General features: G+C 42.0%; 1 protein-coding gene across 4 annotated transcripts in view; it reads right to left on the bottom strand.

Moving 5' to 3' along the window:
- LOC130875741 (protection of telomeres protein 1-like) overlaps positions 1–17238 on the bottom strand; it is a 59170-nt gene that overhangs the window by 32137 nt on the left and 9795 nt on the right. For 3 of the 4 annotated variants that reach the window (XM_057771875.1, XM_057771878.1, XM_057771876.1), the window contains exons 3-5: positions 16036–16083; positions 11811–11925; positions 2842–2972 (exon numbers count right to left, since the gene is read on the bottom strand). In XM_057771875.1, coding sequence (XP_057627858.1) covers positions 2842–2972; positions 11811–11925; positions 16036–16044 — 255 coding nt within the window. In that variant the 5' untranslated portion in view covers positions 16045–16083. Of the gene's footprint in view, positions 1–2841; positions 2973–11810; positions 11926–16035; positions 16084–17238 lie in introns of those variants that run through there. The other variant, XM_057771879.1, reaches the window with a different exon arrangement.

Raw genomic sequence — 17238 nt, 5'->3', positions numbered from 1 at the left:
CAATTATTTCTTATAGTTTTAGTTCCAATTTATGTCTTCATATTAAGCGCAGTTTGTAGGTAGCACATGACACTTGATATTTACTTATTTATACTCTGCTGTTAGTCAGGACATATTCACTCTAAACACATTATTGCAGGTCCAGGAGTGCTGCACAGGGCCGATTCCCTTTTGGCCCCCAGTCTGTGCTGCTCAGCAGCTGTGTCCTATTGTTCTTTTGCTGTTCTTAGGGTACCGCTTACTCCTGGGGTACAAATGATCCTTGCGTCTCAGTGGGTGCCGAATCAGTGTTTTCTACCTCACTCCCTGCTTTCCATCCCACTGCCCTCTGCACACTCTACTACACAACACTGTCATCTTACATGACTGCTCTTGCCCCAAACACTCATTTATCTCAGTGAAATTGCTAGAATAATAACAAAAAAGCTTCATATTTATTCACTCTCAAATAGCTTTGCCACTTCTTAACAAGATTCTATTTGGAAAGGTTTCACTTTACTGAAGAATATTTTATTTAGAAATAAAATTATACGTAAATGAAATTTTATCAAAAATCATTGCAGATGTTCTCCCATATGGTTTCTCCAAACATTGCTGACTTTCTAAGATTGGATGTGTGTGTGTGTATGTATCCGCACCTCCCATTCACTTCTTTTCTCCTGTATCATAACTACATGCAAATGACATTATTAGATATTGTCACCAAGCCCACTGTGGTCCATTTATTTTTATCTAGTACTGGTACTTTGATGGAGGAAGGTCATTTGTCAATAAACAAACTGCCTTGGCCCATTTGATAGGCCATCCCTTAGGTGGGTGGAGTAGACAGAATAGAATGCTGGTAGGAAGAGGAAGTGAGCTCAGATGCAGGGTAGCTCCTCTGAGAGACAGACGCCATGCTCTCCTCTCCAGAGCAGATGCGATGAAGCTCTGATCCAGGATGGACGTAGGCTAGAATCTTCCCGGTAAGCGCATCTTGGGGTGCTACACACATGAACAGAAATGGGCCAAGCAGTGTTTAAATGAATAGAGTTTGTGTGTTGTTATTTCGTGTATAAAGCTAACCATGCGGGAGCCGGGCTGTGGGAAGAGGCCCGCAGCTCCCCACTACAGTACTTCATACCTGGTAATGTCTTAGGCTCTATCTTTAAAGTCTCTTCCATATCAACCCCTCCAGTAGACTTTTCATTTGCTGTTCCTTTTAGGTACTGGATTTCTATTTGCTTCTTTTTCAGATTCTATTTGTCTGTTTCTGTGACTGATTTCTTTTCACTCATTTAATATTTTTTAATTTGCTGAAAGTGGTGCTCTGCTTAATCTTTTGGGAAAATTACAGTATCTGCTGATAAATTACTGTTTAACAGACTTAATGTCTGCGCCCCTGTGGAATTAATTTGGAAAGTCTAATTGCTTTTTAAAAACTGTCTCTTCTAAGTTCCTCTACTTGTACCCAGAGCTTCTCTTCTTGACTAGACCCCGTAGTGGAGCACTGCCAAGGTTCTGAGCTGTCACCTCCTCTGGAGGGGCAGTTTTGTCATTTTGGCAAGTTGCTAGCTGAGCTCCTGAAATGGACAAAAGCTTGAACTTATGTCTTCTTAGGGTGAATTTGTAGCAAGCTCAGGGTTTCCCCAAAGCCCTTCCTCCTTAGTGGGACTCACCCTGCAAACAGTTGTGGACTCATGTAGGGTTTTAACAGATGTGCACGAGAAGCCTTCCTATGATCTTGGCGAGATAAGGCTGACTTTGTGATGTATTACTGTAGTGGACAAGGTACCTGGTACTGTGTGTGTTTGTGATGTCTCACTGTAGTGGACAAGGTGCCTGGTACTGTGTGTGCAAGACTTGCCTCGTACTCCTGTGGTAGCAGCCCTGTCTGTGGCTGCTATGCAGCACTGGGCCTAGGTTGTTGGAAGGAGGGTCCATACCATTCCAGTTTCTACTCTTGCTTTCTCTGCTTCCTGCTCTGGCAGCATTGTGAGGAAAAATGCCAACATCTCTACTACGAAACTGAGCCACACTGAACTTTATGTAAATTGCATCTGATAATATTTTGTCATAGTAATGAGGAAAATAATACGGTGTCAAAGAGGTGCAGACTCACTAGGATGGTTCTGCAGCATCCTACTGCATCCCTTTTCTGTTTCCGGTTCTTGCAATCCTCAAGTGACCTTGCCCTGCCCGTACAGCACAGCTTTCAATCAAGTACGCATGCGCACAAAGCAGACTCCTCGTGCAGTCCGCACAGTCTTTTCTTTCAGCGCTTTGTCCAGAAGAGGATGGGCGCAAAGCGGACTCTTGGTGCAGTCCGTACAGTCAAGTACGCATGCGCACAAAGCAGACTCCTGGTGCAGTCCGTACAGTCAACTACGCATGCGCACAAAGCAGACTCCTGGTGCAGTCCGTATAGTCTTTTTTCTCTCAGTGCTTTGTCCAGAAGAGTCAAGTTCTTTTAGCCGAACTGAATTTTAATCTTCCCCTTCTCAGTTTACCAGAACTACACTGCTCACACTTCAGGAGTTTAAAGTTAGACAGGGCAACAGCAAGACCCCAACTTAAAACTAAATTAATTAAAAAGAAGTTATGAGGATGTATGCCCCTATCCTTGACAAATTCCACATGGAAACTTGGTAACACCAACTATACTTGGAAGTGAGAGGACAAACTGAAACGAGTTAGAAAGACAGCTTCAAGTGCGTGCTTCGGGAAAGAGAGCAGGCAAATTCATTCACATGATTGATAGCTGATACCATCGCGCTCTAAGAAGGCGGTCATACAGTTAGTACTAGATACTTTTGGTGAATGATGTAGACGTCTAGTAAATGTAGAAAGTACGAATCATACCTTCAGTCCGCGGAAACAAACAATGTCTCCAACTTTATAAATGACTGGAAGGTCTTCATAGTTCCTACTAAAGAGCATGCATGTTAACTTCACATCTGTCTGGTCCACAATTGTTACAACTGAACAATAATCTGGGAAACAAAAAATATTTAACACAGATTAAGAAATTTCAAAGCATTTATAAAATAAGAATATGCTAATTTAAGAATGTCAAACAAATACTACTCTACCCTATTATTGCCTTTTAAGAAAATGTGATACCATTCCCAAATTAATTCACAAAAATTAACCTTCAGACTTGTAATGAAACAAAAATAAATATGCTTATTTTTCTAGAGAACAAATAACTTTTTCATAATGTTAAAATCAAAAAGGGAGAAAAGCAAATCATTGCCACCAAATATCCAAAGAAATAATTAGTGTAGATATTTTTAAATGACAAAATATGTAAGAGTCAATAAGGAAAAAGGAAGCAATGGTGTTCTAAAGGAATAACATTTTCCTTAGGAGAAAAAAAAAGTCTGATTTAAAATATTCCCCTTCTGAAGATACTGACATCTGGAGGTTGTGTACCCTAAAGAGTCACCTGTTGACCCTTAAGACATCGGATACAGAAACCAGAGGCAGGAAACGGGCCAGAGCAGGAAGCAAATGCAGTGTTTCCCCAGGTTCTTCAAAAGTTACAAACCAAGCCTGAGAAGGAAACTGCACCTAGGATACAGTGAGAAATGTATCCTAGGTACAAATGAGCCTCAGCCACCTACAAAGAAGGCCAGGGCAAAAATCCACCTGCTAGAATAGGAAGACAGAAGACTGTCCAGGAGTTTCATAAGAAATAACTGATTTGGGAATATACCCAAGAGATACCCTATCATATGACAAAAGCATTTGTTCAACTATGTTCATAGCAGCATTATTTGTAATAGGCAGAACCTGGAAGCAACCTAGATGTCCTTCAATGGAAGAATGGATGAAGAAAGTGTGGAATATATATACATTAGAGTACTACTCTGCGGTAAAAAACAATGACTTCTCGAATTTTGCATGCAAATGGATGGAAATAGAAAATACTATCCTGAGTGAGGTAACCCAGACCCAAAAAGAAGATCATGGGATGTACTCACTCATAATTGGTTTCTAGCCGTGGATAGGGGCCACTGAGTCTATAATTTGTGATCCTAAAGAAGCTAAATAAGAGGGTGAGCCCAAGGAAAAACATATAGTTATCCTCCTGGCTATGGGAAGTAGACAAGATTGCCGGGCAATAAATTGGAATCTTGGGGGTGGGGTGGGATGGGGGTAAGGGAAGATGGGGAGAGAAAAGTGTGAAGGAGAGGATGTGGGGAACTTGGGGAAACGGGATGATTGGAGATAAAGGAAGGTTGGATAGGTGAGCAGGGAAGCACATATCTTAGTTAAGGGAGCCACCTAAGGGTTGGCAAGAGACTTGAACCTGGAGTGGCTACCAGGTGCCCAGGGCAATGTTCCCAGTTATTTCCTTGGGCAGCTGAGGATAGGGAACCTGAAATGAACCTATCCTATAGACATACTGATGAATATCTTGCATATCACCATAGAACCTTCATCTAGCGATGGATGGAGATAGAGACAGAGGCCCACACTGGAGCACCAGACTGAGCTCCCAAGGTCCTAACGAGGAGCAGAAGGAGGGAGAACATGAGCAAGGAAGTCAGGACCATGAGGGGTGCACCCACCCACTGAGACAGTGGGTCTGATCTATTGGGAGCTCACCAAGGCCAGCTGGACTGTGACTGAAAAAGCATGGGATAAAATCAGACTCTCTGAACATGGCGGACAATGAGAGCTGATGAGAGGCCAAGGACAATGGCACGGGGTTTTGATCCTACTTCATGTTCTGGCTTTGTGGGAGCCTAGACAGTTTGGATGTTCACCTTCCTAGACCTGGATGGAGTGGGGAGGACCTTGGACTTTCCACAGGGCAGGGAACCCTGACTGCTCCTGGGGCTGGAGAGGGAGGAGAAGAGGAGTAGGGGGAGGGGGAGAGGGGCGGGAGGAGGGGGAGGGAAATGGGAGGCGGGGAGGAGGCGGAAAATTTTTTTTCAATAAAAAAAAAAGAATAATGGAAAAAGAACATTAAATTTTTACCTAAAAGCAAAAAAAAAAAAAAAAGAAATAACTGATTTGTGGGGAACAGTATCAACACAATCAGTGAAACTCATAGCCATTTGATTCTCCTTGCCTTTTTTGTTTTGTCCAGTGCTTGTTAATTGTAGTAGATTCTGGAGTTTATTTGGCAATGAGAAAATAGATTAGAACATTTGCCCTCCTACTGAAGAACAATGAAAAGTTAAAGAAATCAGGGTAGGAAACGTCTTAGTTGGTGCTTCTATTACTGTGATGAAAATACCATGGCCAAAAGCACCTTGGGAGGAAAGACTGTATTTCAGTTTACACTTCATCCCTGAAGGAAGTCAGGCAGGAACCAAAGTGGGAACTGAAGCCTAGGCCATGGGTAAATGTTGTTTATGCTTGCTCCCATGACTTTTTCAGTATCCTTTCTTAGACAGCCCAGGGCCACCTGGCACTACCCACATTGGGCTGAGTTCCCCATATCAATCTTCAAACAAGAAAATACCCCCACAGATTTGGCAACAGCCAAACTGATGGAGGCATTTTTGCAATTAAGATTGTTCTCTTTCAAGATACATCTAGCTTTGTGGCAAGATGACAAACACCAACCAATAGGGGGGTTATTTCCTATATATATATCTGACAACATGAATTTTCAGTGGCAAAATAAACATAAGAACGCTAACAGCAGCTGAACTGGTAAGGAGCACGCATAGGACCAAACTAGTCCCTCTGAATGTGGCATGGCTGGGGCAGACTGAGGGGCCACTGGCAGTGGCACCAGGATTTATCCCTACTGCATGTACTGGCTTTTGGGAATCTATTCCTTTTAGATGGATACCTTGCTCAGTCTAGATATAGTAGGGAGGGCCTCAGACCTTCCCCAAAGCAATGTGCCTTACTCTCTCTGGAGAGTGGATGGAGGCGGGGAGAAGGGTAGGTGGACGGAATTGGAGGAGGGGAGGGAGTGGGAACTTGGATTGATATGTATAATGAAAAAAGATAGTTTATTTTCTTTTTTAAAAATATATAAAGAACTCAAGAAACTAGACATTAAAATTCTAAATAACCTAATTAAAAAATGGGGTACTGAACTGAACAGAGAATTCTCAACAGAAGTATTTCAAATGGCCAAAAGATACTTAAGGTCATGTTCAATTTCCTTAGCTATCAGGGAAATGCAAATCAAAACAACCATCTTACACCTGTCAGAATGGCTAAAATCAAAAACACCAATGATAACCTATGCTGGAGAGGATGTGGAGTAAGGGGAACACTCATCCATTGCTGGTGGGAATACAAACTCGTGCAAACCACTTTGGAAATCAGTGTGGCAGTTTTTCAGAAAATTGGGAGTCAACCTACCTCAGGATCCAGCAATACCACTCTTGGGAATATACCCAAGAGATGCCCTATCATACTACAAAAGCATTTGTTCAACTACGTTCATAGCAGCATTATTTGTAATAGCCAGAACCTGGAAACAACCTAGATGCCCCTCAATGGAAGAATGGATAATTCTTTCTAGTGTGGCACATCTACACATTAGAGTACTACTCAGCGGTAAAAAACAATGACATTTTGAATTTTGCATGCAAATGGATGGAAATCGAAAACACTATCCTGAGTGAGATAACGCAGACCCAAAAAGATGAATATGGTATGTATTCACTCATAAGTGGATTCTAGCCATAAATAAAGGACATTGAGCCTATAATTTGTGATCCTAGAGAAGCTAAATAAGAAGGTGAACCCAAAGAAAATCATATATAGATCCTCCTGGAAATTGGAAGCAGACAAGATCGCTGGGCAAAAGTTGGGAGCATGGGGGTGGGGGAAGGGGAGACGGGGAGAGAGAAGGGAGAAGGGGAGGATTGGGGAGAGCTTGGGGGAAGAAGGGCAGATATGGGAGCAGGGAAGAAGATATCTTAATTCAGGGGGCCATTTTAGAGTTGGCAAGAGACTTGGCTCTAGAGGGGATCCCAGCTAGGTCCTTGGGCAGTAGAGGAAAGGGACCCTGAACTGGCCTTGTCCTATAGTCACACTGATGAATATCTTGAATATCACCATAGAACCTTCGTCTGGCGATGGATGGAGATAGAGACAGAGACTCACATCGGAGCACTGGACTGAGCTCCCAGGTCCAGCTGAAGAGCAGAATGAGGGAGAATATGAGCAAGGAAGTCAGGACCACGAGGGGTTGGTCCACCCACTGAGACAGTGTGCCTGAGCTAATGGGAGCTCACCAAGGCAAGCTGGACTGGGACTGAATGAGCATGTGATCAAACCGGACTCACTGAATGTGGCTGACAATGGGGGCTGACTGAGAAGCTAAGGATAATGGTACTGGGATTTGATTCTAATGCATGTACTGGCTTTTTGGGATCCTAGTCTGACTGGATGCTCACCTTCCTAGGCCTGGATGGAGGGGGAGGGCCTTGGACTTCCCACAGGGCAGGGCACCCTGACTTCTCTTAGGACTGGAGTGGGAGGGAGAAGGGTGAGTGGGGGAGCAGGAGGGAAATGGGAGGAGGGGAGGAGGTGAAAATTTTGAATGGTATTATTTGTAAAGCAATAGAAAGAGGAAAAAATAGAAAAAAATTAAAAATTTAAAAAACAAGCATCATTTATCACTTCTCTTTTTGTACTTTACTTTTATAAACATTAATTCTTTAATTCTTAAATTGAAAGTATTTTGTATAATATATTCTGATCAGTTTTCCTTTCTCCAACTCCTCTCAGATCCTCCACATCCAAATCCATCCCCTTTCTTTCCCTATCTCATTAGAAAACAAACAGGCAACAAAACCAAAAGCAGAATAGAGCAAAACAAACATAAGAAGGAGCCAAAGAGAAAGCAGAAGAAATGTATACATGCATAGAAACATGTACACTCACACACAGAAATACCATAAAATACAAAATCAGAAAGCACAATATATAAACCTGTAAGAAAATAAAACAAAACAAGCAACAACAACAAAACAGAGAAAAGCATTTTATTTGTCATCTTCTGCTGGGCATGGAGACTGGTGCTCTGCTGGAGAAAACTCATTGGCTTGTGTCAGGGCCAGGGGCTTGTGTTCATTTCAGCACCGGGACCGCAGCTGGCCTAGCCCTGTGCATGCTGCTACAGTCTATGAACTCGTGTGTGCACCAGTCCTGCTGTGCCTGGAAGACCTGACTCCTTACATTCGCTGTCTCCTTTTCCACAGGGTTCTCTGAGCCCAGAGGGGAGGAATGTGATGGAGACATCCCATTTAGGGCCAATTATTCCAAGGTCTCTAATCTGTATATTATATGGTTGTGGGTCTCGGCTTTTGGTCTCATGTGCTACAGAAAGAAGCTTCTCGGATGATGGCTGAGCAAGACAGTGATCTAGGAGTACAACAGAATGCTACCAGGAGTCATGTTATTGCTACATTCTATTAGCAGACCGGTAGCAGTTTTCTCCTAGGTCCACGGCCTATCTAGTCTCGAGTTCTTGGCTCGCTGAGCACTGTCAGGCATGGGCTCCATCTCATGGAGTAGGCCTTACATCTAATGGGCAGTAGCTGGTTACTCCCACAGCTTTTGCTCCAGCACATCATGCAAACAGCGTGGCTGTAGATCAAGGTGTTGTTTACCTTTCTCCTCTTCCACTAGTGAGTGCATGAAGACTATGTATTCAGAAGGAAGTACCAACAAACACTGAACACACCTGGCAATCGCTCTTCCCATGTACCATCACCATCCCGATCTTAGTTAGGTTTTTATTCCTGGGAACAGACACCATGACCATGGCAACTTTGTAAAGAAAACATTTAATTCAGAGGGCTTGCTTACAGTTTCAGAGTTCAGTTAATTTGGGGCATGGAGGCATGCAGGCAGAAGTGGTGCTGAAGCTGAAGAGTCCTGAATCCTGACTCAGAGACAACAGGAAGTCTACTGACTCACTGGGCCACATCCTGAGTATATGAACCTCAAAGCCCACCCCGACAGTGACGCACTTCCTCCAACAAGGCCACACCTCCTAATAGTGCCGCTCCCTTTGGGATTACGGGGTCAAATACATTCAAACTACCACAATCCCCAAAGTACTTTCTGAAGCAGTTGCAGTTTCTCAGAGCCCACCCTGCACCTAACTCTCCAGCTGGGTTTTGACGTACGTCCAAAGCTGGTGCTGGAACTGCCCATGCTGGAACTGCAATTGAAGCCACATCTTTTCAATTTTAGCCCATTTCTTGCTAATGGTGAAAACAAGGATTTTGTAGTCAGACATGTGGCTGCTTTGCCAGAAACAATGGTGTACTTTGATAAACTGCCACTTTTTTTTTTGGTTTTTCGAGACAGGGTTTCTCTGTAGCTTTGGAGTCTGTCCTGGAACTAGCTCTTGTAGACCAGGCTGGTCTCGAACTCACAGAGATCCACCTGCCTCTGCCTCCCGAATGCTGGGATTAAAGGCGTGCGCCACCATCACCCGGCTAACCTGCCACTTTTACATAGAATCTTCACTGAGGCTAAGAGAAGCCTTGGTTACCCACATGCACATGCGCACACACACATGTGCGTAGGTACAAAGACCATGAGTGCTGCTTTCCTGTCTACATCATACCACACACCCATACAGAGTCACCTTGAAGACAAAATGACATCATGAAGAATCCAAAAGGAGAGCAAGGGAGCAAGGAAGATATCTTGGTTATGGAGGGGGTTGCTTAGTAACACTGAGGACTCATGTTTGATCCCCAGAACCCAGACATAAAATTAAAACAAACAAAAAACAAACCACCAAACAAAACCACCTCTGGTATAGTGGCTTTTAGAAAGCAATCTGTATGACTTTCCCTGGGGAAGGCTATTTTCTTGCGCTCACATCTCCTCAGTTGCCGTGGTTCTAAATATAGTGGGGTTAGGGCCTCACGGGTTTTTCCTGTCTACTTTGTTGTATCTCCAGTTCACCTCACATTTGGGCAGCCATGTTGTTTAAAATTGACAGGTGCAGCCTCTGGTGTGATCTATTTCATCATCATCCACAGAGAAAATCATCATTCTTGTATACTAATAAAATAAGAATACGTGATCCCTTCTCCTTCAGCCCACGCAAGCTTATTCCTATGTATTTGAGGACTGATTTTTTTTCTTTTCCTATTAAAAAAAATCCCCTGAAATTTTTCAGAGCGATTGTGATATATCTTCACATTGCTTTGAAGACTGTAAATGTAAAGACTATTGAGTCTTGCTATCCATGAGCATAGGACATTATTTCATTTGTTTGTATCATCTCTAATCAATTCCAGCAATATTCTGAGCGTTCAGAACACGAGCCTTGACTTCCCTGAATGAGGTCATTCCAATGCACACTGCAGTACGGATGCTCTTCTAAATCGTAGTACTCCGCTACCTCTGAAACTGTTCATCAATACAGTACGGATGCTCTTCTAAATCGTGGTGCTCCGCTACCTCTGAAACTGTTCATCAATACAGTATGGATGCTCTTCTAAATCGTGGTGCTCTGCTACCTCTGAAACTGTTCATCACTGCAGTATGGATGCTCTTCTAAATCGTGGTGCTCTGCTACCTCTGAAACTGTTCATCACTGCAGTATGGATGCTCTTCTAAATCGTGGTGCTCCGCTACCTCTGAAACTGTTCATCACTACAACATGGATGCTCTTCTAAATCGTGGTGCTCCGCTACCTCTGAAACTGTTCATCACTGCAGTACGGATGCTCTTCTAAATCGTAGTGCTCTGTTACCCTCTGAAACTGTTCATCACTGCAGTATGGATGCTCTTCTAAATCGTGGTGCTCCGCTACCTCTGAAACTGTTCATCACTGCAGTACGGATGCTCTTCTAAATCGTAGTGCTCTGTTACCCTCTGAAACTGTTCATCACTGCAGTATGGATGCTCTTCTAAATCGTAGTGCTCTGTTACCCTCTGAAACTGTTCATCACTACAACATGGATGCTCTTCTAAATCGTAGTGCTCCGCTACCTCTGAAAGTGTTCATCAATACAGTACGGATGCTCTTCTAAATCGTGGTGCTCCGTTACCCCTGAAACTGTTCATCACTGGTCTGCAGAAATGCAATTTATATAACGCTAAGTTTGAATCTTGAAACATTTATTAGTTCTCAAAGGCTCTGCATGGCACAGTATTTAGGGTTTCTATTTACAATTTTACATTCTCTCAAACACAATTTAATTTCTTCTTTCTCAGTTAGTTGCCATTGTTTTTATGCCCCAGCCTTCCCCTAACCCACCATGTTAAATACAGCAACAAAACACTGGCTACCCTGACAAACTGTCTTTTTTCCTGACTGTATTAATTATGCTTTGAGAGACTCATATCCAGGTGAATTTATGGTAATTTCTTCTACTGTCTACACTGAGCTTCTGTAATGACATTCTTTGATTATTGTTCTAAAGTTGCGGAAATTTAACTTCAATTACATAAATACTCTCACTCCCCCAGCCAGCACACTTCATCATCACAATGTAGCCTATACAGATGCTATAGTAATGTCTTTTTCTGTTTAGTTTTCATTTCTCTGCAGACTTGAGAGTAACTGACGTGCGGTCACTACAGTACTGTGATGTTCAGTACGTGGTAACATACTAACCTTCACCAACAAATGTTAGACTTCTGAATGTTTTCATGTCACTTCGCACTCTTCTAAAATATGCATTCGTATTGTGTTGAACAAGACTCTGGAATCTAAAGACCACATTCACTTCATAAATTAAAATGACCAAAACCAGACATCAGTTTCATGACATTGACACTGTTCTCAGACCCAGGACACTGAAGGCGTTGTGGCCCTGAGACCAACAATGCAGCTCTTGTTCATAAAACATGCCCATTCTGACACCTACCAGTTCCTTTGCTTAAGTAGGGAGGCTTAAAGAACTTCACAACACCACAGACATTGACAACTGTGCCATCCTTAAGTAGATTCAGAGGTGTGTATGTATAAGGTGCTACTGGGACCTAAAGAAAGAAAAGATAGCAAATTTACCAGTCAATATTTATATTTTATAATATTATGATAACAACTGTGAATTACTAAGTTTGTACCAATTCATTTTAAAAGATTTATCCTAAAAAAAAAAAAAAAAAGAAAGAAAGAAAGAAATGACTTTCGGGGTGGTATGACTGGGAACAATAAGGCTACCATACCAATTGATTTTCTTGAAACAATTCTGCTCATAAACAGAAATCAACACCACAGTCTATAAAAGTTTAAACATTCATTATATTTCTTCAACAAGAAAGTACAAAAAAATTCCACTAAAATGCAGAAGCTGAGGCAGTAGCAGAAAGGAAATTCTTACTTTTAACTCAATTTTACAGATCTAAGAGAATCTTCCAGATGGCGATGACAAAGTGTGATGAAGTCTCTGGACATCCAGGGGACAACCAGAGCTCTCTGCTATCGAGGACCTAAAGCTCAATTATGACAGAGCAATGTTCAGCAAAAGAAACAGAAAAGCTCTGTGCCTAAGCTCAAGATAGACCCATACGCCACCTCAATGATCTTGTTCCTGACTCTGAGATGCATGGGAAAGCCACACAGGGACATGAACCACTATCCACCTAACTGCTTACTCAAAAACCCAACCAACCAAATAAACAACAAAATACTCGGAAATGATTAATTTGACAGTCCATTGAAATTAGTCACTACCTATTTATATAGCTAAGTTACTCTTCAATATAAATTAATAAATGGATTTTTCTGCATAGTCATTCTCTTACTAACTGGGTTAATGTACTCTTGAATGGAAATCATCTAGAACATTATATATAAATTTACAAAATAAATACAAATGAGTTAATTTTTTTCCCTGGCTGACAGCAAAATGTGACTTCCCTAAGAGGAGACTGCAGAGGGTAGGAGGCCGAGACAAATGCTGTTATGGGAGAGTTAACAGGGTAGGAAAGGCAGTGGTAAGCAAATGTGTATCAGCAATAGGTGGTAACAGGGAACTAAGCCACAGAGCAGACAGAACTTACAAGCAATTGTACATAACCTACACCGGAGATCTACAAGCAGTCTGATGAGCCGATGTCTAATATCTATAACAACAGGTGTGTAGTATTACAGCATCCTACCTTGTGTTTGGCTAACGTGATCTCACATTCCCTTTCTTGACAGTGCCTCCTAAGGCATGCTACTGCTCTATGACGACCCCTAGAAGAACTATAATGTTCCTGTTCAATAAGGCCTAGCAAACACAACGGCAAAGACAGAACTTAAGTATAACCAGTGCAGCTATGAAATAACATGTTATTTTCTGGCTTGAGGCAGGGTCTCCTCCTGAGACGCAGGGTGTGATGTTCCAGCTGCATTCTCTGGCATGCTGGGACCACAGCATGTGCCACCACTCTCAAGCAAGGACGATTTATTTACTTTGTGTGGTTTCTCTGTGTGGTCCTGGATGTCCCTAGAGTGTGTGTAGATCATGCTGACCTCACACTCTGATATCCACCTGTCTCTCCCTCCTAAATGCTGGGATTTAAGGTGCACACCACTCCACCAGGCTACAGAGAACTACTTTTATTATTTATTTCTGTATTTTTATTTTAATAGTCATACATGACCAGCCTCTATGGCATTAGACTGCACAGGTCTAGAAAATCACTTACCCTAAGCTATACTAAAACATATTCATGAGAAAGCTACAGGCTTTATATTATACTATATGGTAATAAACTAAAGATAATCTGATAACATCTTCAAAAAGCATTCAGCATATTGGTCATCATACTTATTTCACAAAGACATGAAAGGCTTCTACTATGTTTTGAAGGCTTGAGAAAAAGTTTGTTATACAATGGGGGCATAAGAATGTAAGGACTGGTGACTGAAGGTACAGTTCAGAGGGTTTTGACTGTCACTCACAAAATCTGTGTTTAATCCCTAGAACCAACTATACAAGCAAACAATAATATAACCACCACAACTGAACCTTACAAACAAAACCAAACCTCATCCCCGAACAGTGATGTGGGATTCCCCTCTGTGTGCTGTCAATATATTTCATTACCATTGGTTAATAAAGAAGCTGCTTTGGCCTATGGCAGGGCGGAATAAGGCTAGGAAGGAAAAGAAAGTGGAGTCAGAGAGATGCTATGTAGCTGCCAAAGGAGACAGATGCTGGAACCTTACTGATGGGCCACAGCCTCATTGCAATACATAAATTAATAAAAATGGGTTTGATAGAGGTTAATAAAGAAACTGCCTTGGCCCATTTGGTAGGCCATCCCTTAGGTGGGTGGAGTAAACAGAACAAAATGCTGGGAGGAAGAGGAAGTGAGGTAAGACGCCTCAGAGAGACGCCATTTCCTCTCCTCTCTGGGGCAGATGCGATGAAGCTCCGACCCAGGATGGATGTAGGCTAGAATCTTCCTGGTAAGCACACCTTGGGGTGCTACACACATTAATAGAAATGGGTAATCAAGATGTAAGAATTAGCCAGTAAGAAGCTAGAGCTAATGGGCCAGGCAGTGTCAGTGTTTAAATGAATACAATTTGTGTGTTGTTATTTCGGGGCATAAGCTAGCCAGATGGCCGGGAGCCGGGGTGGCAGGAACGCAGCCCGCAGCTCCCTCACTACATGGGTTAATTTAAGATGCAAGAGTTAGTTAACAGGAAGGCTGCCTGACCTAACAGGCCAAACCGTGTAGTAATTAATTCTGTGCGATTAATTTGGGTCTGGGTGGCCAGGAACGAAAGAGCAGTCTCTGTCAGAACAGCATTATTAAAGAAAATATAGTTTAAAGCAGTGTATAAAAGTCAAGACAATATATGCCTAAAAAATGAAAATCCACCTTCTCAGCAGGGCTGAGCAGAAGGTCAGCAGAAGCGCTGGCCGTGCATGTGAGAGGGATACAGCGCCCAGGTCAGTGCTGATTGAGTCTGCAGCTCACCAGTAAGCACACTGCTTTGGAGGCAGACTCAGAGGACCCTGGGAGCAAGCTGGCTGCTGGACTAGAGTTCGCAAGCTCTGTGTTTGATAAGATATCAATGCTTCACGATATACTGTGGACAGAATACAGCAAGACACCTACCCATCAGTCGTTGGTATCCACATGCACTTTCTGTGCACATATAGTGGTTAAAAGCTTCCCTTACTTGCAGAAAGGACCCAAGCTTGGTTTCCAGTACCCATACTGAGTGGTGCACAGAACACCTATAACTCCAGTTCAGGAGCCGAACACCTCTGACTCTGTGCACAGTGCACGTAAACTCAAGCAGGCACATGCACGCACACAGAAACATAAGTCAGTACCAAATGCAGGTATTTCCTATATTAACTTTATCAACACACGGCATTCTTTCTAGGTTCACTCAGCTGTGCATATGGGAACCTTTCCAATGCTGCCTGAAACGTCAAACTTTTATAAAACAATGAAAATTTGGCTTAAGAAAATGTATCACAAATATAAAGATTTTCATTGATACAATCTGGTACGTCATAATTTAGCACATAAAAATCTAATGTGATACAAACTGACAGAAAGCAAAAGAAAAGAATTTGCCTGTGGTTTAAACTAATAAAAACTGTAATGTCTTCATAAAGTATTTATTTATTTATTTATTTATTTATTTATTTATTTTTTGGTTTTTCGAGACAGGGTTTCTCTGTGGCTTTGGAGCCTGTCCTGGAACTAGCTCTGTAGACCAGGCTGGTCTCAAACTCACAGAGATCCGCCTGCCTCTGCGTCCTGAGTGCTGGGATTAAAGGCGTGCACCACCATCGCCCAGCCAAATTGAAGAATTTTTTTTTTTTTTTTTTTGTTTTTCGAGACAGGGTTTCTCTGTAACTTTGGAGCCTGTCTTGGAACTCCCTTTGTAGACCAGGCTGGCCTCGATTCATAAAGTATTTATGAAGCGCTTAGGCAGAGATATTTATAGATAATGCAGGCAATAAAACAATCAATTACTAGGTAAATATAGAACTATAATACAATATCATCATATAAAAAAGTGAAGGTATCAGTTTTCCACTGTATTGACACTACAGTAAATGTCAAGTATGAAGAAAGTTAAATTTAAAATCTATGTATCCCAAATGAAATTAAGTATCACCTTACCAAAGACATTGCTTCTGTGGAAAATCCTCTTACAGACTTATGAAAACCCTGAAAACAGAAACCAAAAGGCAAATTTATATCCAGGCTACATCCAGCACGATCACAGGCTTCCAGACAGCATTAACTACACATTTGGCAAAGCGGGAATTCTCTACGATGTTGCTCACGATTGCCCGGGATGCCAGCTGCAGGGGCTGACACCCCACCTCCACTTGGACACATACACATACATAATTTAAAAAGTTCTAAGAGATAGAAAATGGAGTTAATACTCAATATTTCCTCCTGCATAGAACTACACCCAGAGTTTTCCCAAATAGCAATCACTTTAACTACACATTTGATGGCTGTCAAGCTGATTCATTGTTTTGTTATCACAAAAAAACACCTCAGCCATATAAGACTTTTGGGATACTAAAACCTAGGATCAACTGTTCCTCATCGAAGTCTTTATCACGGAGGTAGTTTATAACTGTGGTATGGAAAGAAGTGAAAAGGAAGAAAGAAATGATTTATATTCACAAAGAATAAAGTAAGAGAAAAATCCATTTTCCCTAAAAGAGCCAATTGGTTAACTTAAAATGAACTTAAGTTTCTATCAAAAGTACCTGCACACAGAAATCCCTGCAATCAGTGCCGAGATCTGGATGTCTAGTTTTATAAGCCTCATTAATAAGTGTGCCAAAGGGCATGTCAAGCTAAGGACTACTTCCAGGATGATGGTCTCATGGCTGAACACTCAGTTTGTTAAGCACACACTGCAAGGTTCACAGAGTCCGAATCGCCCACAACGCATTTCTCTGTCACTGAGAGATACACAATCACACTTTAAAAGAGCCTCACCTCCACTGGAGTCATTTTAAAAGCAGAAACCCAGTTTAATATTTTTTAAACATGTTTTTTTAAACAGTTTTTTTAAATATTTTATTTATTTATTTATTACGTATACAGTGTTGTATCTGTGTGTATGCCTGAAGGCCAGAAGAGGGCACCAGATCTCATTACAGATGGTTGTGAGCCACCATGTGGTTGCTGGGAATTGAACTCAGGACCTCTGGAAGAGCAGTCAGTGCTCTTAACCGCTGAGCCATCTCTCCAACTCCCCCAGTTTAATATTTTTTAATTTAAAATGTTCACCTGTTTAAGGACCCAGAAAACGCTGCTTTCACATATTCTGCTTTGGACCTCAAACTGCGAGCATTC

Source organism: Chionomys nivalis, chromosome 6 (assembly GCF_950005125.1).
Source record: "Chionomys nivalis chromosome 6, mChiNiv1.1, whole genome shotgun sequence".
NCBI classification, from domain to species: Eukaryota; Metazoa; Chordata; class Mammalia; order Rodentia; family Cricetidae; genus Chionomys; species Chionomys nivalis.
The sequence above is the reverse complement of the archived record's forward strand: the minus strand, read 5'-3'. Positions and strand labels throughout refer to the sequence as shown.